We start from the raw sequence: 16,561 nt of genomic DNA on the forward strand, positions 1-16,561 counted from the left end.
TGTAGCCTTGTGGGTAGGAGTTGTCAGGAGCAGAGCATCCGCTTCCTAGAGAGGCCACAAGGTTGCTGGTTTAAATCTTGGACTGTCACCCTCGGACCCTGACCAAGGCCCTCAGCTCCAGATTGCCTGCGTTGCACTGCAAGCTGCTGATGGCTTTCAAAGGTATGGGTTAAATCCAGAGATAAAAACTTGTTGTAATGCACAATAACAGATAAGTATTATTAATACTACCTAAAAGTTTCCAGCAGTAGTTTTTATCCACTAATTACACACAAACACTGGCATTTCAGAAGGATGTGAACGTGTGAATCATTCACCAACCCTTTCCACTAGTTTTACTGAACTATAAACAGAAGACTAACAAATGGCAAAAGCGACAAAAAGAAATATATTGTGCATGTATCACATTTATTCCATTTTTATTGGTACATGATAAAATCCTGTTTTATTCAGAATGACAAGTAGAGGTGTTTTGAAAACACAGGTACAGTTCATTACTGCGTATTGACATGTTACAGAATATTAAGCTTCCATAATTGATGAAAAGTAAACAAACCGGTAAAATTAGCAAAACATTATTGTTTTGTTTAAAATCATTAAAGATTTCAGTTTGGCTCTGAATAAGAACCTAACAATTCAGATTTACTTTGATAAAAAAAGGTAGGAACAGCAAAACCTGGACTATTTAGCTGCATAACATCCATCAGATCATCCAGACAGGCACTTTCAAGACATAATTCTTCTAAATCAATAAACTAAGTGGCTCATTTGGTTGCCTCATAAAGCTGGAGGTCCAGTTTGACCGACACTTCTCCAGTGGGTACTTCATGCAGGAGCAGGCGACGTGTTGCTGCTCCTTTACTCTCCATGTCTTTCTTTATAGTTGCCACGGGAACTTCAGTACGACCCAGAAAGTCTGAAGAGAAAGAAATCGCTCATTTCAGTGTGATGCTTTAGACTTTTTCATTCTCTTTTTCCGAATACATCTCTGGAAAATTAATATTTGAGGCTAATTTATCAGCAGGAAGCATGCTTGATCCATTTCTTCAGTAGAAAAAAACAATGACTGAAACAGAGTTATACACAATAATGATCCTTCCAGTGCTATCTGACTGAGATACAACCTATTTGCTTTTTGCATTAACTTGGAATCACAGCTTACCTAAGCTTACTGTACTGAAATGAATGTTATACATCTATAAGAGGTTTATTAAACTCTTATAGATGTATAGTTTCTAAACTAAAATTACAGTGTTAATTTTGTTCAAAAACCAAATTCATAACTTTTAATCTATTTTTTGGTCTACATTTCTAGTAAACAGGTAACCAAACAGTCCTAAATTAAAACTCACTGATATTAGTGAGCTATTATACATTTATGACCACAAAGATAACAGTTCATTAACTTTTATCATAACTTAATGAGTTATCACCGGGTTTAACTGGCATTCTTTTATGGTAAAATCCAATTCAGGGCTCACATATTAGAAACAAAGCATCACCCAAAGCTAAAAATGTATTTCTATAAGAAAGAAAATTAAAATGTGGCTTTTCTCCCTTTCAATTTCTAAATCCTTTAATTTTCTCCATCTTATGGAGATGCAACATAAATTATGCAACATACAGGTGACTCCCCTAAAAATATATACAAACACATTATATTATAAAGTTAATTAATCATACAAATTTTTCAATAGATGTCTTTTTTAAAGAGATGAAATCATTCAATTCATATTTTTACATTCCTTTTTCCTAGTTACGTTATTGGACATTTAATGATTAATTTGTGTATTGTAGAAATTAATGGTATAGCTAATATTTGAATCGTTTATTAGATAAAGAATAAATAGACACTTTTTATATCAAACACTTTAATGGGATGGTTAAATATATGTATTTAAAGATTTATGTTGTCCCTATATAGACCTCAGAAATCACATAAAGTATGGTTTTTATTCTACTTTTACATTTACATTTTGCACAGCTGCTGATATTTTAGGTAAATCGAAATAATTAACAATAGTTTTCATGTCTAACTGACCGTCTGGTGAGAACTGGTCCTTCTCAAACACAGTGATACTCAGGACGTCCTGGTAAATGTCTTTGATGAAAAACTGACAGTTGAAGTTCCACTTTGGGTTCAGAGTGTCCAGGACCGGCCGTGACGTGTAGCACTGAGCCCCCATGGTCAGCTCGCAGTATGGATTGCTCTTACCTAAAGAAAGAGGAGGATTTCAGTTTCCCTTAACGTTGAGTATTCACTGAGGAGAAGTAATTGTGCCTTTGGGAGTCACCATTGGGCTTGCAGGCTCTTAGCTCCTGAGCTTCGATGACTGTAACCAGCAAGCGACCAATTCCACTGGTCTTTAGGGAGCGAGCTGAAATAAACAGAAAATGATTGTTCAAACATGTTTTTTATCATCTGATTCAGATTTACAGTTTGGAATTGTTAAGTCTAACAAAGTTTTTATTTTTTTATTTTTTTTTTTTTTTAAGAATTGCACTTTTTGTGCAAAGAAAAATGTAAATGTCATAATTTTATTTGTATTAACTTACAGCCCTACTAGGAATGTTCTGTTCTCCCAGGGCCTTGCCTTAAGCTGTTGCAGGTGACTGACCTTCACCCACAATAAACTGCAAAAGGAACTGTCATGCTTCATCATGTGTAAACTTCTGCCCCCTTCTGACCCCTCCTGAAGTCTGACAATAAAGGCAGGAGACAGAGGTCCCAGCACAGTTGACCACAGACATTTCAGGGAGTGAAAATTCTCTGTCTATCTTTTCTCCTCTTCTGCAGAAAAGTAACTTTATTATCATTTAAACCTAACACTTTTAATACCTCAACCTTTACTGGTTCTGAAAGGTGATTTATAACATTCCTTCCCTTCAAAATCCTGTCCAGTATCGGGGCAAAACAGATGTTTGGTGATATTTACTCATAAGGAAATATACAACACCTTACAAACATTTTCATATTAATTTTACATCCACAGTCATTCAAATATTGCTATATATTGATTTTACACAGCGGATTTTTTAAACAAAATTCCATTTTGTTTGTAGTCTTAACTGCATCTTTGCTCCAGCTTGTCACCTTATTACTGTATCCAACTTCCCTGTTCCAGCTATATAAAAGCATTCACGTAGCATGATGCTGCTATCACCATGTTTCACCATGAATATGATCAAGTGTGATGTTTTTTTTTTTTTTTTTTTTTTTTTTTTTTTTTTTTTAAACCTTTAACCAAACATTGTCTTTTCCTTTTAGGGTATAATGTTACATTTGGCCAGAACCTACTCTACCCCCCTACAGTAGATATGAGAAACTGCAAAAAAAAAAACAACCTATTCTTCAAAACCAACCTATTCTTGAGGCTACAATCTGCGCACCAACTATAGCTTCCAAGTTGTATTATTCACCAAATCAGTGACATTTATTAAGCCTGAGAAAGGGTGTGTGGCCTGGAAGGTAACTGTTTTGGTGAATTAACCAGCTTGGGAGCTATAATTGTTATGGTTCTCCCCTTGTGTGCCTCTGTTGAGTTTCTGTTCAAAGTTTTCAGTTCCATTCTGATGTATGTTTTCCTGAGTTTTCTTGTTCATTGGTTTCTTTTCCATTTTGTGTTCTTTTTATGCAGTTCTGTATTTCTTGAATTGCTCTCTGTTGCCCCATTTCCTTTCCCTTCGGCTCCCTTCTAGTTAGTTCTATTCACACCTGATCCATATCAGCTCATTAGCCCATCCTTTGTTCTGTTCCCCATATATATATATATATATATATATATATATATATATATATATATATATATACACACACACACATCCACCTTTGCACTTCCTAATTGCTGGTTTGTTGTTGTTTTGTGGCTCTTTTCTTACCTGGCTCCCCATGTGTGTTCTCCCCATCAGGGGACCCACATGGTGCTTTATCTGTATTTTGTTCTTGGATTTTTGTTTCTCTTACCCTTTTTTCCTTAACTCAGCAAGACTCATCTCTGCCTCCTCCCGTCTGCATTTGGGTCCTCAACCAACCTCCACCAAACCTTGATAATAATTAGTGTTCGGATCCATTTTTTTCCTTTTTAGCTTGCATGCCTTTGTGTTCAAGCACCTAGTCTCAACTGTTTCAGGAAGTGCATGATTTTGCACCTTTTTCCAATAAAGGCCACTAAAAGTAATATGTTTTATGTTTGTATGTTTTGAATATTCTGATTCATGTTTTTACATTGGATTTTCCCAGGTGTTTAGTGTGCTGTTGCCATGTCTCTAAGCAATAGGCAGGATGCCGTTTGCTGATGAAACACTCAACATACGAGTTGAATATCAATTTATCCCTTATTTATACAGCTAGTTCGGTATTTATAAAAAATAAAATGAATGGTTTCTCAAGACTCTCAAAATCCTGATCAAATGATACATTCAGATGAATTATAAATACACTAATCATACCTTGATATGCCTTCTCTCTCTTTTTCTTCTCAGTCTCTATGAAATGCTCAGAGGCTGCCTTGATCTTTTGGACCCATGCTGTCCTACCAAAACAAAGGAGACATATGATCGCTCTGTGTACGATTGTATCTGTAGATCACAGTGCCATTGGGTACATCATCTGTGCATGAGTACCTCTCACTTAAACTCTCTGTTTTCAGGGTGTAGACACGGTCGATGTGTGAGACATGAAAGAGTGGCTCTTCACTGGACGGATCTGCTGGCATTTTCACCAAAACCTCGTTGAGGAACAGTGGCTAGAGGGACACACAATGAAACCAAAACAAACATTTAAAATAAACCCTAAATAGTTACACTCAGAAGTTTTTCTTTACCGTTTTGTAGATCTTCAGCTGTATATTGGTTTTGGGGCTGAACAGTTTTTCTGATCCCGAGGAGGAGAAAGGCTTGCCACTGTGTGTGAGGAGGAGGAAATCATTGAAGAGGAAAGCCCAGAGTTCTCTGCTGCTTTTGGTTTTGAACAGCCGGCCACTGTGGAGCAGCTTGCGGGGCCCAAGGCAGTTAGTCAAAGAGCTGAAGACCAGGTGCTGAGAAAAAGTTAGAAAGAAACTTCAAACTTGGTTGATAAAGACATGCATTTTTAATGCTCGACGTGTCTGAATGTATTTACCTCGATAGGCCCCTCGCACTGAATGTGGTTCTGTATCCATTCCAGACGTTCTGCGTTTTCCTTCTCTCTGACTGCCTCGTTGACCTGAGAGCACAGCTCCTCGGCCCGCTCCAGAGCTTCCTGCAGGGGCCGATGGTCGTCATGATCATCTGGGGTGTGCTCGAGGATCTGAGGAACAGGAGGAGAAGGTTACCACAGAAAGCAAAGGAGAAAGGGGAGATATGATGAGAAATAAGATGTTTGAAATACATTCTTTATGAGCAGAGGGTAGCGAGTGAGCCTCTGCATCGGCTTTAGGAGGAAGCTGGACAGTGGCATTCCTTTGCAGCGGTAGTTTGTGGCAACCTTCTGCTCAAAATGAAGCAAAAATATTAGAGAAAGAAACTCTTTTTAGATAATATTTTTCATTAGTTGTTCATAATTTTTATTTATACCTTGAGAAAATCTTTAAATTCAGGCTGATTGTGGGTTTTTGTCTGCAGGAGGGCTGCAGCATTGAGCTGACAGGAGCAGAAGCGAATATACGGCTGCATGTGAGCGAGCTCTGAGGACAGCAGGTCTCCTATCAGCTGAACCGGCATGTTCTCTCCTCCTGTTCGTTTGCGCTCACGAAGAGCACTGACACACACAAAGGAAGAGGATATCATACAGCAAGAGATTTTTTGTCCTGAAATGCAACGCCTTGCAAAATGTATCATATCCTTGAAGTTTTACATTTTCAGCATCGCTGTCTAAAAAAACCTTCAAAAATTTACCATTTTGCTATAAAAATCTGAAAAGATTCTAGATAGTATTCAGGTTTTGACTTGGACTAGGCCATTCCAAAACATGAAAAAAACAATCATTGCAGTCAGAAATACATATGGCTGCTTATTACAGCTTTTTGTATGTGGTTTTTGCAATTCTTTCTCTCCTTGCAGCTTCTCTGTTTTAATAAATAAATAAATAAATGAATAAATCGCATGCTTGGCAAAGATGCTGCCATTGCAGTCACAGTTTCATGTAGGCAAAAAATTAACATTTTTTGTTTCATGCATTTACAATGTTGCACATATGGTTTGTGTTTTTTTCTACTGGTGTTGTCATTTTTTACCCACCGATTAATGTGTTCCTCTCATTGTCTAAAAACATGACCAAAAAATGATTGGTTCTTTTAAATTTACCTCCATCCTTTGCTCTAAGACAGATGAAGATAAGCACTGGCCTTCCTGTGATCCTGCAAGGAACCCTAACCCAGAGAATGGAATGCCAAAACTTATCCTGGAGACAGATTCTGCCTCCTGAGCTGCTCATCTCTAAAGCTCCTTCAGAGCAACTTCAATCTCAATAAAATATATTTCAATTTAATTGTTACTTGAATAAAACTAAAATATTTTCAGACACCATATATGCATACTTTGGAAATGCACTGTACTTATGAAAGATTAATTAAAAACACAAATATTTGTAGATGAAAACACTTTGTTTTCTTATTTCAATAGTTTTCAAACTGTTAGGGCGTCAACCTTGAAGAATCGCAATTAATTTTAAATATCTCACATTAAAACAGTTTTAAAACTTGTAGTTGAAAGAACTTTAGAACTGACAAGCCTTATATTCTATTCTGCAAATACTTTTTATCATCACATGTAAATCTATATCCCTTAAAGTCAAGTTTTGCCAAACCAGTTGGAGCCTTGGGACTCTGTCAGAACAGAGCCTGCTGAATAATATCCATCAACTCAATATCAATAGGCATGGTTTATAAAACAAACCAACAAAAAAATCCTTTCCCAAACTGTTGAAGATGTTGCGTGGTCTGACACCAGGGTTGCGGAGTAAACTGCAACGCTGATAGTGGGACAGAACACTCTCATCCAGAAGATGCGAATCCTGCAAAGTCAGTGACCTAATGCAATTGTTTCCATTTTACTGATCTGACTCGATCACTCCATTAAAATGGCCATGCATAAACAGAAAACTAAACTGAAACCAAACATGGAAAAGTTCAAAGGCTATGAATACTTTTGCAAGACTCTGAGTTTGTCACATATGGTACCTACCTAAGCAATCTGGTGTTGCACATGATCAACTCCCTCCAGTTAACAAAGATGGCTGCCATCTCAGCTTCTGTCAGGCGACCTGACTCAGACATCGGTTTGTAAAACACCTGAGCACCAGTAAACAGTCGAAAAAGAAAATTAAGCAAACATAGCTCCATAAATTTGGTTCATTTAATAAAATTATTTAGGTTGTACCTCTAGAACCAGCTCCAAATCATCCACATAGGTCTCTTCGGTGTGAATGAGCTCATGTATATAACCCTGTCTTTTCCTCTCCTGAGGACTCATTGTATCCAGCGTGTACAGGTCTGCACACCCTGTACCACACATACCCGCACAAAAACATGCATATGTAGAGACAGACAGGGTCACACGGAAGCACAAGAGAGCAGCAGGGTGCACGACACCCAACAAAGCATATAAAGACAATTCAAAGGTTCACGTGTCAAAAACTTCTTTTATTTGTCAGTCTTTTAATGTTATATTTACAATTAATGCACTGATTGAGGCACATTGTAGTTGCAGTGCATGAACAGAACACAACAAGCGATGCTAACGACGCTGCTACCAATAGACTGCATTAAATCAAAGTGGAGCACACCGGAGCGCCCTCTCCACATGATTGCATAGGTGTAAATGAAAATGTGGCAGGAAAAAATAAAGCTGTGGAAGACTCAGCAGGTAGTTCAGGTCTTTGAGGTTTAATCTTGACATATTCATGTTAATGTCAGCAGCACTGCTGTTCTCCTACTATCTATAATACTGCTTTACACGTAAACAAAACATTTGTGTGTTTTTGTTTTTTTACTTTTTTTTTTTTTGCTGGTGATCTCACAGTTCAGAACTATTTTTTTCATATAATAAATCAGTCATGGACATAAGAGTGCCTAAGAACCGAGTCATTAAAAGTAGTTTTAATCAAAGCAATGTGTTAGCGAGCATCGATCGGGGCGATTTAAGCAACAGTGAATCTTCTCATTGGTCCATTTCAGTAATGTTTAGTGTTATTAGTGCAAGATTGAGAGACCCTATTAAAATACTATTATACCATTTATTCATAAGCCTATTATAAAAAACTAAATTATCTAAATGTTATTTTCAATACATTATAACTACTATCTTCCAGTCCCTTTAAGAGTTAGGCCCAAAATCCCCCACACGTTTGATTCTTTTAATGGTAATTTACATTTTATCAATCAGTTTTTGACTAGAATGACATAAAACAAGTGACTGCACTGACTTATATATTATCATTCATCTACCCTCTGTATGATTTATATACCTTAAATAGATAAACTAATTAAAACACAACCATCTTCCATGCTTCTTTCACTCTATATAAGCAAATCGCCCTTTTAAGAATAACTGAGCTTATATATATAAAAAAATTATATTACAATTATTATATTGAATATTTTTAAAGGAGCAAATGATATCTGACTTTGATTGAAGAAGAAGGATCCTACACAAAATGTAAATAAGTTAAAAGTGGATTTTCTTTCACATTAATTGATTAAATAATGACGTCATCCTTCTGCAGAGGAAGATTCATTTAATTTAAGATATTTTATAACTATAAGAATATTTTACTAGTTTGATAATGACTGTGGAGGATGATGTAAGAATTGCTTAATTGCAGTAATGGCAAATAATGATCACAAAAATAATTGAATATGGCATTTTTAACAAAAAACAGAAAAATACACTCTTAAATTTGTATTAAAAATCTTCAATATAAATCAATAGTTGTTTTGGCACTTGCTTATATCATTTCCAGATAATAACAAATTGCTTAACTAATAAAAAACTCCCAATTTATGACAGTTTAGTATGGAGGATTTTAGGCCTAACATTTCTTATTAAAACTATAGTGTCCATAATTCTGTGTTAAAGGTAGAAAGCCTCCCCCCTGCTTGTGTCTAGCTGCCTCCACCTCAGTCCCCTGGTTAATAAGTGGAGGGAAACAAGAAAAAGTCAGGAGCAGGGCAAGAAATCAATCCCAAAAAGAAAGAGAAAAACTAGAGTGAAAAAGGTAAGAAGCAAAAAAATAAAAACAGGGAAGAATCAGACACCACAGTCCCAAATAATTCAAGAGGAAAGCGAGGAGCTGGACTGTTCTTTTTCTCGCTTGGTGCCGGGCTTCCTGTTGCCACAGGGCTACTCGCTCAGACAGGGGTGGTGGAGGGTGGATAAGACAGAGGAAGAGGGGAGGAAGAAGAGAGGAAAACCAGCACTACAGTCCTACAGAAGGAGAAAAAAAATGGATGGAGTGGAGGAGGCGGGGAGATGAGTGAGATGGAAAAAAAGGGGAAGAGAGACAGCAGACGGTTAATATTGTTTTAATATTAATGTAGGACTCTGACATGCACATGCATTAATAATGCATTTCTGGAAATGTAAATGTTACTAATAATCATGAGCTGCAGCGTGTGTGTGTGTAAGTGCTGGGGGTGTGTGTATGCGTCAGAACGTGTTCGTTACAGTGAAAATTTCATTGTTTTTAGCAAGCGTGGCTTTGACAAGCTCAGCCTAATTAAATGTCCACCATGTTCGCTCTTGTTAACAAGAAATCTGCTGCGCTGGGTGAAAAACACATCCTATGAATACTAATTTTGAACACACTCCTCTTATTTAACCGATGTTTGAAATCAGCTACAGCACCTTACAAAATTTTTCACATCCCTTGGACATTTTTCCGATTCTGTCACAGAAACGAGCATGCTTTTTAATTCATAGTACATAATTTTGATAATGATTCAAAGTTTTAGATGGACCTAGAGGCTACGCTTCATTTGCCTTCAATTTCATAATCATGCAGTACGGTGGGGAAAATAGTTATTTGATACACTGCAATTTTGCAACTTTTTCTGGCTTTCCAAACCCCTTCATCCTCCACTCAAAATTTTATTTATTGCACTTGCTTGAACATTCATTCAGATTCCAATCTCTCCACAATGAGCCAGACCAAAGAGCACTTGACTGACATGGGACAAAAATGCACACCTGCACAAAGTGTTGATGGCAAAAAACTTTTGCTGCAATTATCAGAAAACGGAGAAAACTCAAGAGCACTGTCGATCTGCGTTGCCTGAGATATGCAAGATCTCAATCCATTAGGTGTTAATAATCACAAGGAAAGGGATCAGCACTGAACTACAGGGTTATACCAGGTCCATGAAAGCTACACTACAGTCTCAAAGACCATTAGTAGCACACCACGCTAACCCTGCTGCATGGCCAAGGTCCTCCAACTTAGGCCAGTGTATGTCCAGACACGTCTCAAGTTGCTACAACATCTTGGATGATCCAGAGGCAGCATGGGAAAAAGGTTATGTGGTCAGATGACTCTTATAAAGACTTTCCTGCTACATTTATCTCCTTCCCTCTGTTTGGTGGAAGAAGGATGAGCATGCTTGCCTGCTGCATCCAAGAAACTTTTTTTTAATTCCACAAAAAACTTTGTAAAGCAAAACCCCACATAGGCTTGATATTTCAATTACATAAAAAAATTTCATATGATTATTTCTCATTTCCCTTAAAGTATTGGGAAAGTAGCCCCACCTTCCTTGCCAACCAAATGATTTTGCGCAACTTCTTCAAAGTTTATTAAACTGCTTGGTTAAATTACTGTGCATTAGGCTGGATGAGCTTCAAGGAGAGACAAAAAAAATACAGAGCCTCAATGTTCCCCTCTGCCCTGGGTAAGCAGTGGCTGCATCACTTTTACATGGAAACCGTACTCTCAGCTCAAGCTGCAGGTACGGCTTAGAAACGTTAAACAAAACGTATCAAATGCCCGTTTTCCCCAGTGTACTCTGTGTTAGCCAATGATATAAAATCAAGATAAAATGCATCAAGGTTTCTGGTTTTATGTCTCAAAACAGAAAAGTTGAAGTTTTAAATTTTAAGTTTAAGAAGTTTTCAGTATGTTTCATAAGGTGCTGTATGAGTGATTCAGTGCTGAGAGTCCAAAGGAAATGAGTCGAATCACCTCATCAATTAAACTTCCAGAAATGTGAGGGAAGTGATTAAATGCGACAGGTTAATTGGAGATTTGACAGTGATTATTCCACTTGATTGTTATACTCCTTTAAGAGTCTTAAATTAAGGGAATTACATTCCACTTTTTTGCTCAGAGATTGCTGAATTTGAAGATTTCAAGAGAACAGACTCTTGGCAAAAAAGTTTACAATGAATATGTTGTATTATTCCTTTCAATGATCTTTAAAGTGGGATAACTTAAAAGGCATGATCCTCCCTGTCCAATTTATAACTGCAAAGGTTAGAAAATCTCTCTAATTTCTGCAGTGGAAAATGTTTGGGATCAGACCTTTTAAGTTCAGGAGAACACCACCTCCCTCTGTGACTGAAAAAAACTGGCTTACCAGACACATCTCCAGGCTCTGATATGGATGAGGAATTTAATGTACCTGGATCGAATTGGTAAGAAAGCAAAACTTTGTATGTTTTGTGAATTTGCAGCTTTATTTTCTCCTTAGCATATGTTCTTCAGCTGCTGGTGTGAATTACTGCTTTTCTATTAAATGCTGCAACCAAAAAACACTTTTTCCAATAGAATGGTTTAAAAAAAAAAGAGCTTTACTCACATTGTTGGCTGGGGTCTGACTCTGTTGTCATTTTGACATAATTGGTGGGCAGCAAGCCTGTGACCCCATTGACTTCGCCTTTCCACCAGTCGGGGTTGGTCTTGTCCAGGATGTTGATGAGCTGCCCCTTGGAGAAGCTCAGCTCGTCCTGATTAGCAGCAGCGTAGTCGTACATTGCGATAACTTGGCACACTGATGCAAGCAGGGGGGAGAAACAGAGTTAATGTACGTCAGTTTTCAGGGAGGAGATGAGGTTTAGCTTTCAGTGTTATTTTGTCTGTTAGTAGCTATTAGTTCATTCAGACTGCAGAGATGAGAAGCTGCAAATCAGTTTTGGTGTGTTCTTCTTAAATTGGCATGCAAAAATGTTCACATTTTGAACTTTTTCACATTTTTTGCAGCAAAGTGTAAGGAAAATGAAAAACAAATAAATAAATAAAAAGTGTGACAAGGTTTTGTATTCAGTCCCCTGAGTCTACACTTAGTTGGCTGCTTTTCTGAGTAACGTTCCTCTTGCCCAGGTGTTCAATATTCATTCCTTTTGGGAACGATTGAAAGGAGCTATAAGATGTTTTTAAAATTCACAACAACTTTCACCCTGAATTGTCTTGGATGTTTCTTCTGTCTTTGAGATTTTTGTTCACTAAAGTTGAACTTGTTAATTTTTTCAAGAATTGTATTTTTTATGATTTCTGTTCCACTTTGCAATAGTGTGCTGCAGGTATTTCACATTAAAATCCTCTAAAATGCATTGCTGGATGTGACTGCAAAACTAAGGTTTTATTATTAGACATGTTAGAATACATGCTGCTGTTCACAATGTTAAAAAAATAGAATATAAAATCCCTTTATAAAAAATAAGCAATACTAAAACCCTGAATGATGACTGAACATTATATGTGGGTTTAGACTGTGTCACCTGGCAGGGGGGAGAGGGAGGTCTTGGTACTGGATGGTCCCAGGAGCTTAACATGGGAGGAATGAAACCATCCTTTTTGTCTCTTTTTGCCTCGAGCCTGGAGGGGTAAATGAAAATTAACCAGGAGTCCATTATTCACCAGCTTCAAATGTTTTAGATTCTAAATGTAAAAAAAAAGTCAATTATTTATTTATTTATATTTTCCTACACATTGCCCGAAAAAAAAAATCAAGCCACATTTCTAGAATATTTTTCTAACAGCTTTATAAACAGTTATTGTCATCTGCGCAGACAATTTATATTAAAAATGAGCGTTTTTTTTTAATATGTACTGTACATATCGCAAATCACAACATGACATGTCTTGCTTAAGTTGGCTTCTATTTCAGTAGGGTTCAAAGGCCTGTTTTACTGCTTTTCTATTTCAAGATATTTAAGAGGCTGGTGTGTCTCAAATCAGCCTTTGCTCCGTTTATGATCTCTTAAAACTTCACTCTAATTGTGAAAACAAAACAAGTAAAAATATGGAACGTCATCGCGGTCACTGCGTGAAATAAACCAGATTTTAAATGACCTAAAATCCTGATTTTAAATGACCTAAATATAATACATAAACGTGCCAACTGCAAAGGACTCAGAATGTCATCTAAAATATGAATCTGTAAAAAAAAAAAAAAAGCTATGAATTATTGAAAACTGGGCCTTTTATCCTTCAGAAATTAAAAAAGGAATTATTTCTTTAAATGTAAATACATTTTTCTCCCTTTACTTATTTTTGCCATACTAATACAGAGCTTGAAATGATAAAAACAATATTTTTTACAGAGTTGCTAAGGTTTAATATTAAAAATAAATACTGAGAAAAATGCTTGCCAGAAATATAGTCCTAATAGTAAATAACTTTACTGAAATTACCCAGCAGTAAACAAAGGTATAGCATCCGTACACAAACAGCCATGTTAAGGCCTGTTTTTTCATAAACCTATGAGCAGCTTTAATTTTACCTGCTTCTCAGAGAAAACAAAGCCAGTTACAATGCTAGCTGTGCTCGTGTTTAAATGAATTTTCTTTTGTAAAGCAAATTTTTAAAAAAGTCTCAGAATTACTGAATATAACCATAATTTATATGGCTTCATATCTAAAAATAAAATAGATTTCTTGCCCCATTGGTCTGTTTTGTCTGACCTGCAGTTCCCCGAGCCACCACCCAGTGGAGTTTTTGGCTCTGACCACAATCAGTTGTCCTGGAGACAGAGTCAGCTGATAAGGGATGGGGGCCTCCATGGCAGTGACAGCCTGGACAATCTCTGTTATCAATCAGAAATACCCAACAATGAATTCAGATTGACATTCATCCACCTGACTTTGAATTTAAAGGACAGGGGTGCAGGGCTGCTTTCCTCACCAGGTTTCTTGCTTGAAATTCCCGGTCTTGATGCCTAAAATAAGTCAGCAAAGGTAAAGTAACACTATTATTAATTAATATTATATGAATATATAGCTAATGACACAAATGTCTACACTGCACACCGTGTTTTAGTCATCAATACATTGCTTACAGAGAAAATGTATTTAAAACTCTGATTGTTTAAATATTTTCTCACATTAAGATACACATTTTATGATGTATATTAGGATTTTGTGTAAATCACCACAAATAATATAATTTTGAGATCCAAGACAAGTGATCACTTCTTTTTTTTTTTTTTTTTTTGAGTGCTTTTTTTTTTTTTTTTTTTGAGTGCTTTTTATTTTGAAAGTCACCGGACAGGAAATAGCTGAAGAGAGGAGGGGAATTGACATGCAGTGCAGGTTCCCTATTAAGGGTTGAAATATTACTTATTTTTTAGCATAAAAGAACTAATTAAAGGTGTACTGGGGAGTTATTTTTAGACCCTTTTACTCTAATACCACTTAATAAAATAGAGAGAAATTTCCTTCAGAAGTTATTTACTTAGACAATAGAGCCTGCCTGTGCATTAATGGATATAGAATCCATTATCCATTAAGGAGTTTGTTAGAGAACATTGATAAAGAGCTTCATGATGACCAGGCAGCATAGCAGATAGATGAAGGAAAAAGGTAAAGAGGTTCTGTTAAGGTGTGACCAAAGATTATTCCTCATTTTATCAATCCAGTAAATATTTTTCATATATTGTATGTTGGATTTCTGGCTGAGAAGGATATAAACCATATGGCATTGGAAATATTGACCCAGAAGTTCTCACCTCTGGCTCAACAGGCCGTACGTAGTTGGAGGGAAACAGTCCCGTCTGGTCACCGATGCATCCTCTCCACCACTCTCCTTCTCTTTCAGTCACCATGATGACGTCCCCTTCATTAAATGTCAAGTCTCCTGTCTCTGGGCTCTCATACGTGTACAGAGCCACATACTCTGGGTCAGACAGACAAAATTCAAGACAAACTATGAAGAGCCTGTGTGAAGTTACCAGTTGGAGAGCTTTTCCAACTTTAAAGAGTGATCGTTTCAGAATGATGATTGATACTGACCCTCTAGCTGAGCAGAATCACCTAAGTCTGTTGTTTCTGCTCTAAAACCAGAACAACAAATATTATAGTCCATTTACCCATTACATTTCAAGGCAACTTCTGTGAAAGTTATCATTCACGTGCGTCTTCTTACTCTGCATTGCCGCCTGGCTCTGGAGTGACATAGCTTTTGGGGAACCATCCTCGCGTCCCGTTGAGCTGTCCCAACCACCACTCGTCCCTTTGCTGTAGGACACTGATGAGGTCTCCCTGAGAGAAGTTCAGCATGGCACCACTTATGTCCCAGGAAGGATTAAGATGATTTTCTGAAGTGGGGGACCATGAAGAGACGGCTCGAACAGTGAGAGGAACTGAGGACTAGGGAGAAAATACAGGAGCCAAGAGATTTTAAAGGGATGTGCTGTAACAATTTCTCTTTTTAACTGCATTTACATGTGTTATTATTGGTGTATTATTAACTCCACTAATAATCACATACATCTATTAAGCAGTTTGCAAAGCGCCATGACAGTCTGCAATCTTTAAGGTACGCTAGCAAGGTAAAAAAAAAAGTACTAAGGTAAGGAATAACAATGCGTTTCCCTTAAATGGTAGTTCAGTGTGAATGAGAGGCGGCAGTGAAGATCCTTTGGAGACGCTAACCCAAAAACTGAAAGGCTGCACTGCTGCAGAACAATGCAGGACCATTGTATATATGGTATAAATGAACAAAGTGTGGGAAGGTATCATAAAAAGTTACAGCATGAATGGAATTATTTATATTTCCTTATTTATTAACTCCACATCTTAAAAAATAAATTGATTCAAGAATTTCCAGAAAACCTCTTAAGCAACAAGGCAAACATTTCTTACGCCAATTTAGAGCTGTTAATCCGTGAGCGCAGGGCGCACTGGATGTGACCGTAAGGTTATGTTCTTTACTGCCCCAGTTATTATAAGCAGCTATGTGTACTGTCGCTACCCGATCCGCCCAGGGAAGCACGATCCGTTCTGCGCATGCACCATCAGCTCATTTGCGCATCCAGATATACATCCGGGTCGCCCTCGATTTTATTTTGTTAAAGACACTCAAATGACGTTTTTCCCTCTATAAACTATAATGTGTTATAGCATAAGCGTCGTTAGACCTATTTAAGGGTGGCTTCAGTCACCCTTTCTTTGGCATTAGCCACCCTATAATTATTTTGCGATTTAAAAAAAATATATTTTTTTTTTCTGTATTTATTTTTTCCTCATATTTTCCCAAAACAAAAGCAGTAAAGCACCGAATAAAAGCCATAAAGAAGACAAGTTAATCTGAACAATCATAGGCGTAACTTCCTTAAGGACTGGTGTGGATATGTCCCCACCAATATTTTGTACA

At 37.1% G+C, this 16,561-nt stretch overlaps 1 protein-coding gene across 4 annotated transcripts in view; it reads right to left on the minus strand.

Moving 5' to 3' along the window:
* Positions 1 to 417: 417 nt before the first annotated feature.
* LOC107095879 (intersectin-2-like) overlaps positions 418 to 16,561 on the minus strand; it is a 53,898-nt gene continuing 37,754 nt past the window's right edge. For 2 of the 4 annotated variants that reach the window (XM_015392242.1, XM_015392243.1), the window contains 18 exons: positions 15,332 to 15,555; positions 15,199 to 15,239; positions 14,916 to 15,082; positions 14,093 to 14,126; positions 13,873 to 13,994; positions 12,688 to 12,784; positions 11,769 to 11,960; positions 7,357 to 7,478; positions 7,162 to 7,268; positions 5,554 to 5,737; positions 5,369 to 5,467; positions 5,120 to 5,287; positions 4,824 to 5,036; positions 4,624 to 4,745; positions 4,450 to 4,532; positions 2,295 to 2,378; positions 2,042 to 2,215; positions 418 to 916 (listed from right to left, as the gene is read on the minus strand). In XM_015392242.1, the coding sequence (XP_015247728.1) occupies positions 765 to 916; positions 2,042 to 2,215; positions 2,295 to 2,378; positions 4,450 to 4,532; positions 4,624 to 4,745; positions 4,824 to 5,036; positions 5,120 to 5,287; positions 5,369 to 5,467; positions 5,554 to 5,737; positions 7,162 to 7,268; positions 7,357 to 7,478; positions 11,769 to 11,960; positions 12,688 to 12,784; positions 13,873 to 13,994; positions 14,093 to 14,126; positions 14,916 to 15,082; positions 15,199 to 15,239; positions 15,332 to 15,555 (2,385 nt within the window). In that variant the 3' untranslated portion in view covers positions 418 to 764. Of the gene's footprint in view, positions 917 to 2,041; positions 2,216 to 2,294; positions 2,379 to 4,449; positions 4,533 to 4,623; positions 4,746 to 4,823; positions 5,037 to 5,119; positions 5,288 to 5,368; positions 5,468 to 5,553; positions 5,738 to 7,161; positions 7,269 to 7,356; positions 7,479 to 11,546; positions 11,592 to 11,768; positions 11,961 to 12,687; positions 12,785 to 13,872; positions 13,995 to 14,092; positions 14,127 to 14,915; positions 15,083 to 15,198; positions 15,240 to 15,331; positions 15,556 to 16,561 lie in introns of all 4 variants that reach the window. The other 2 variants (XM_015392241.1, XM_015392240.1) reach the window with 2 other exon arrangements.

Source organism: Cyprinodon variegatus, unplaced genomic scaffold (genome assembly GCF_000732505.1).
Source record: "Cyprinodon variegatus isolate N-32 unplaced genomic scaffold, C_variegatus-1.0 Scaffold581, whole genome shotgun sequence".
NCBI classification, from domain to species: Eukaryota; Metazoa; Chordata; class Actinopteri; order Cyprinodontiformes; family Cyprinodontidae; genus Cyprinodon; species Cyprinodon variegatus.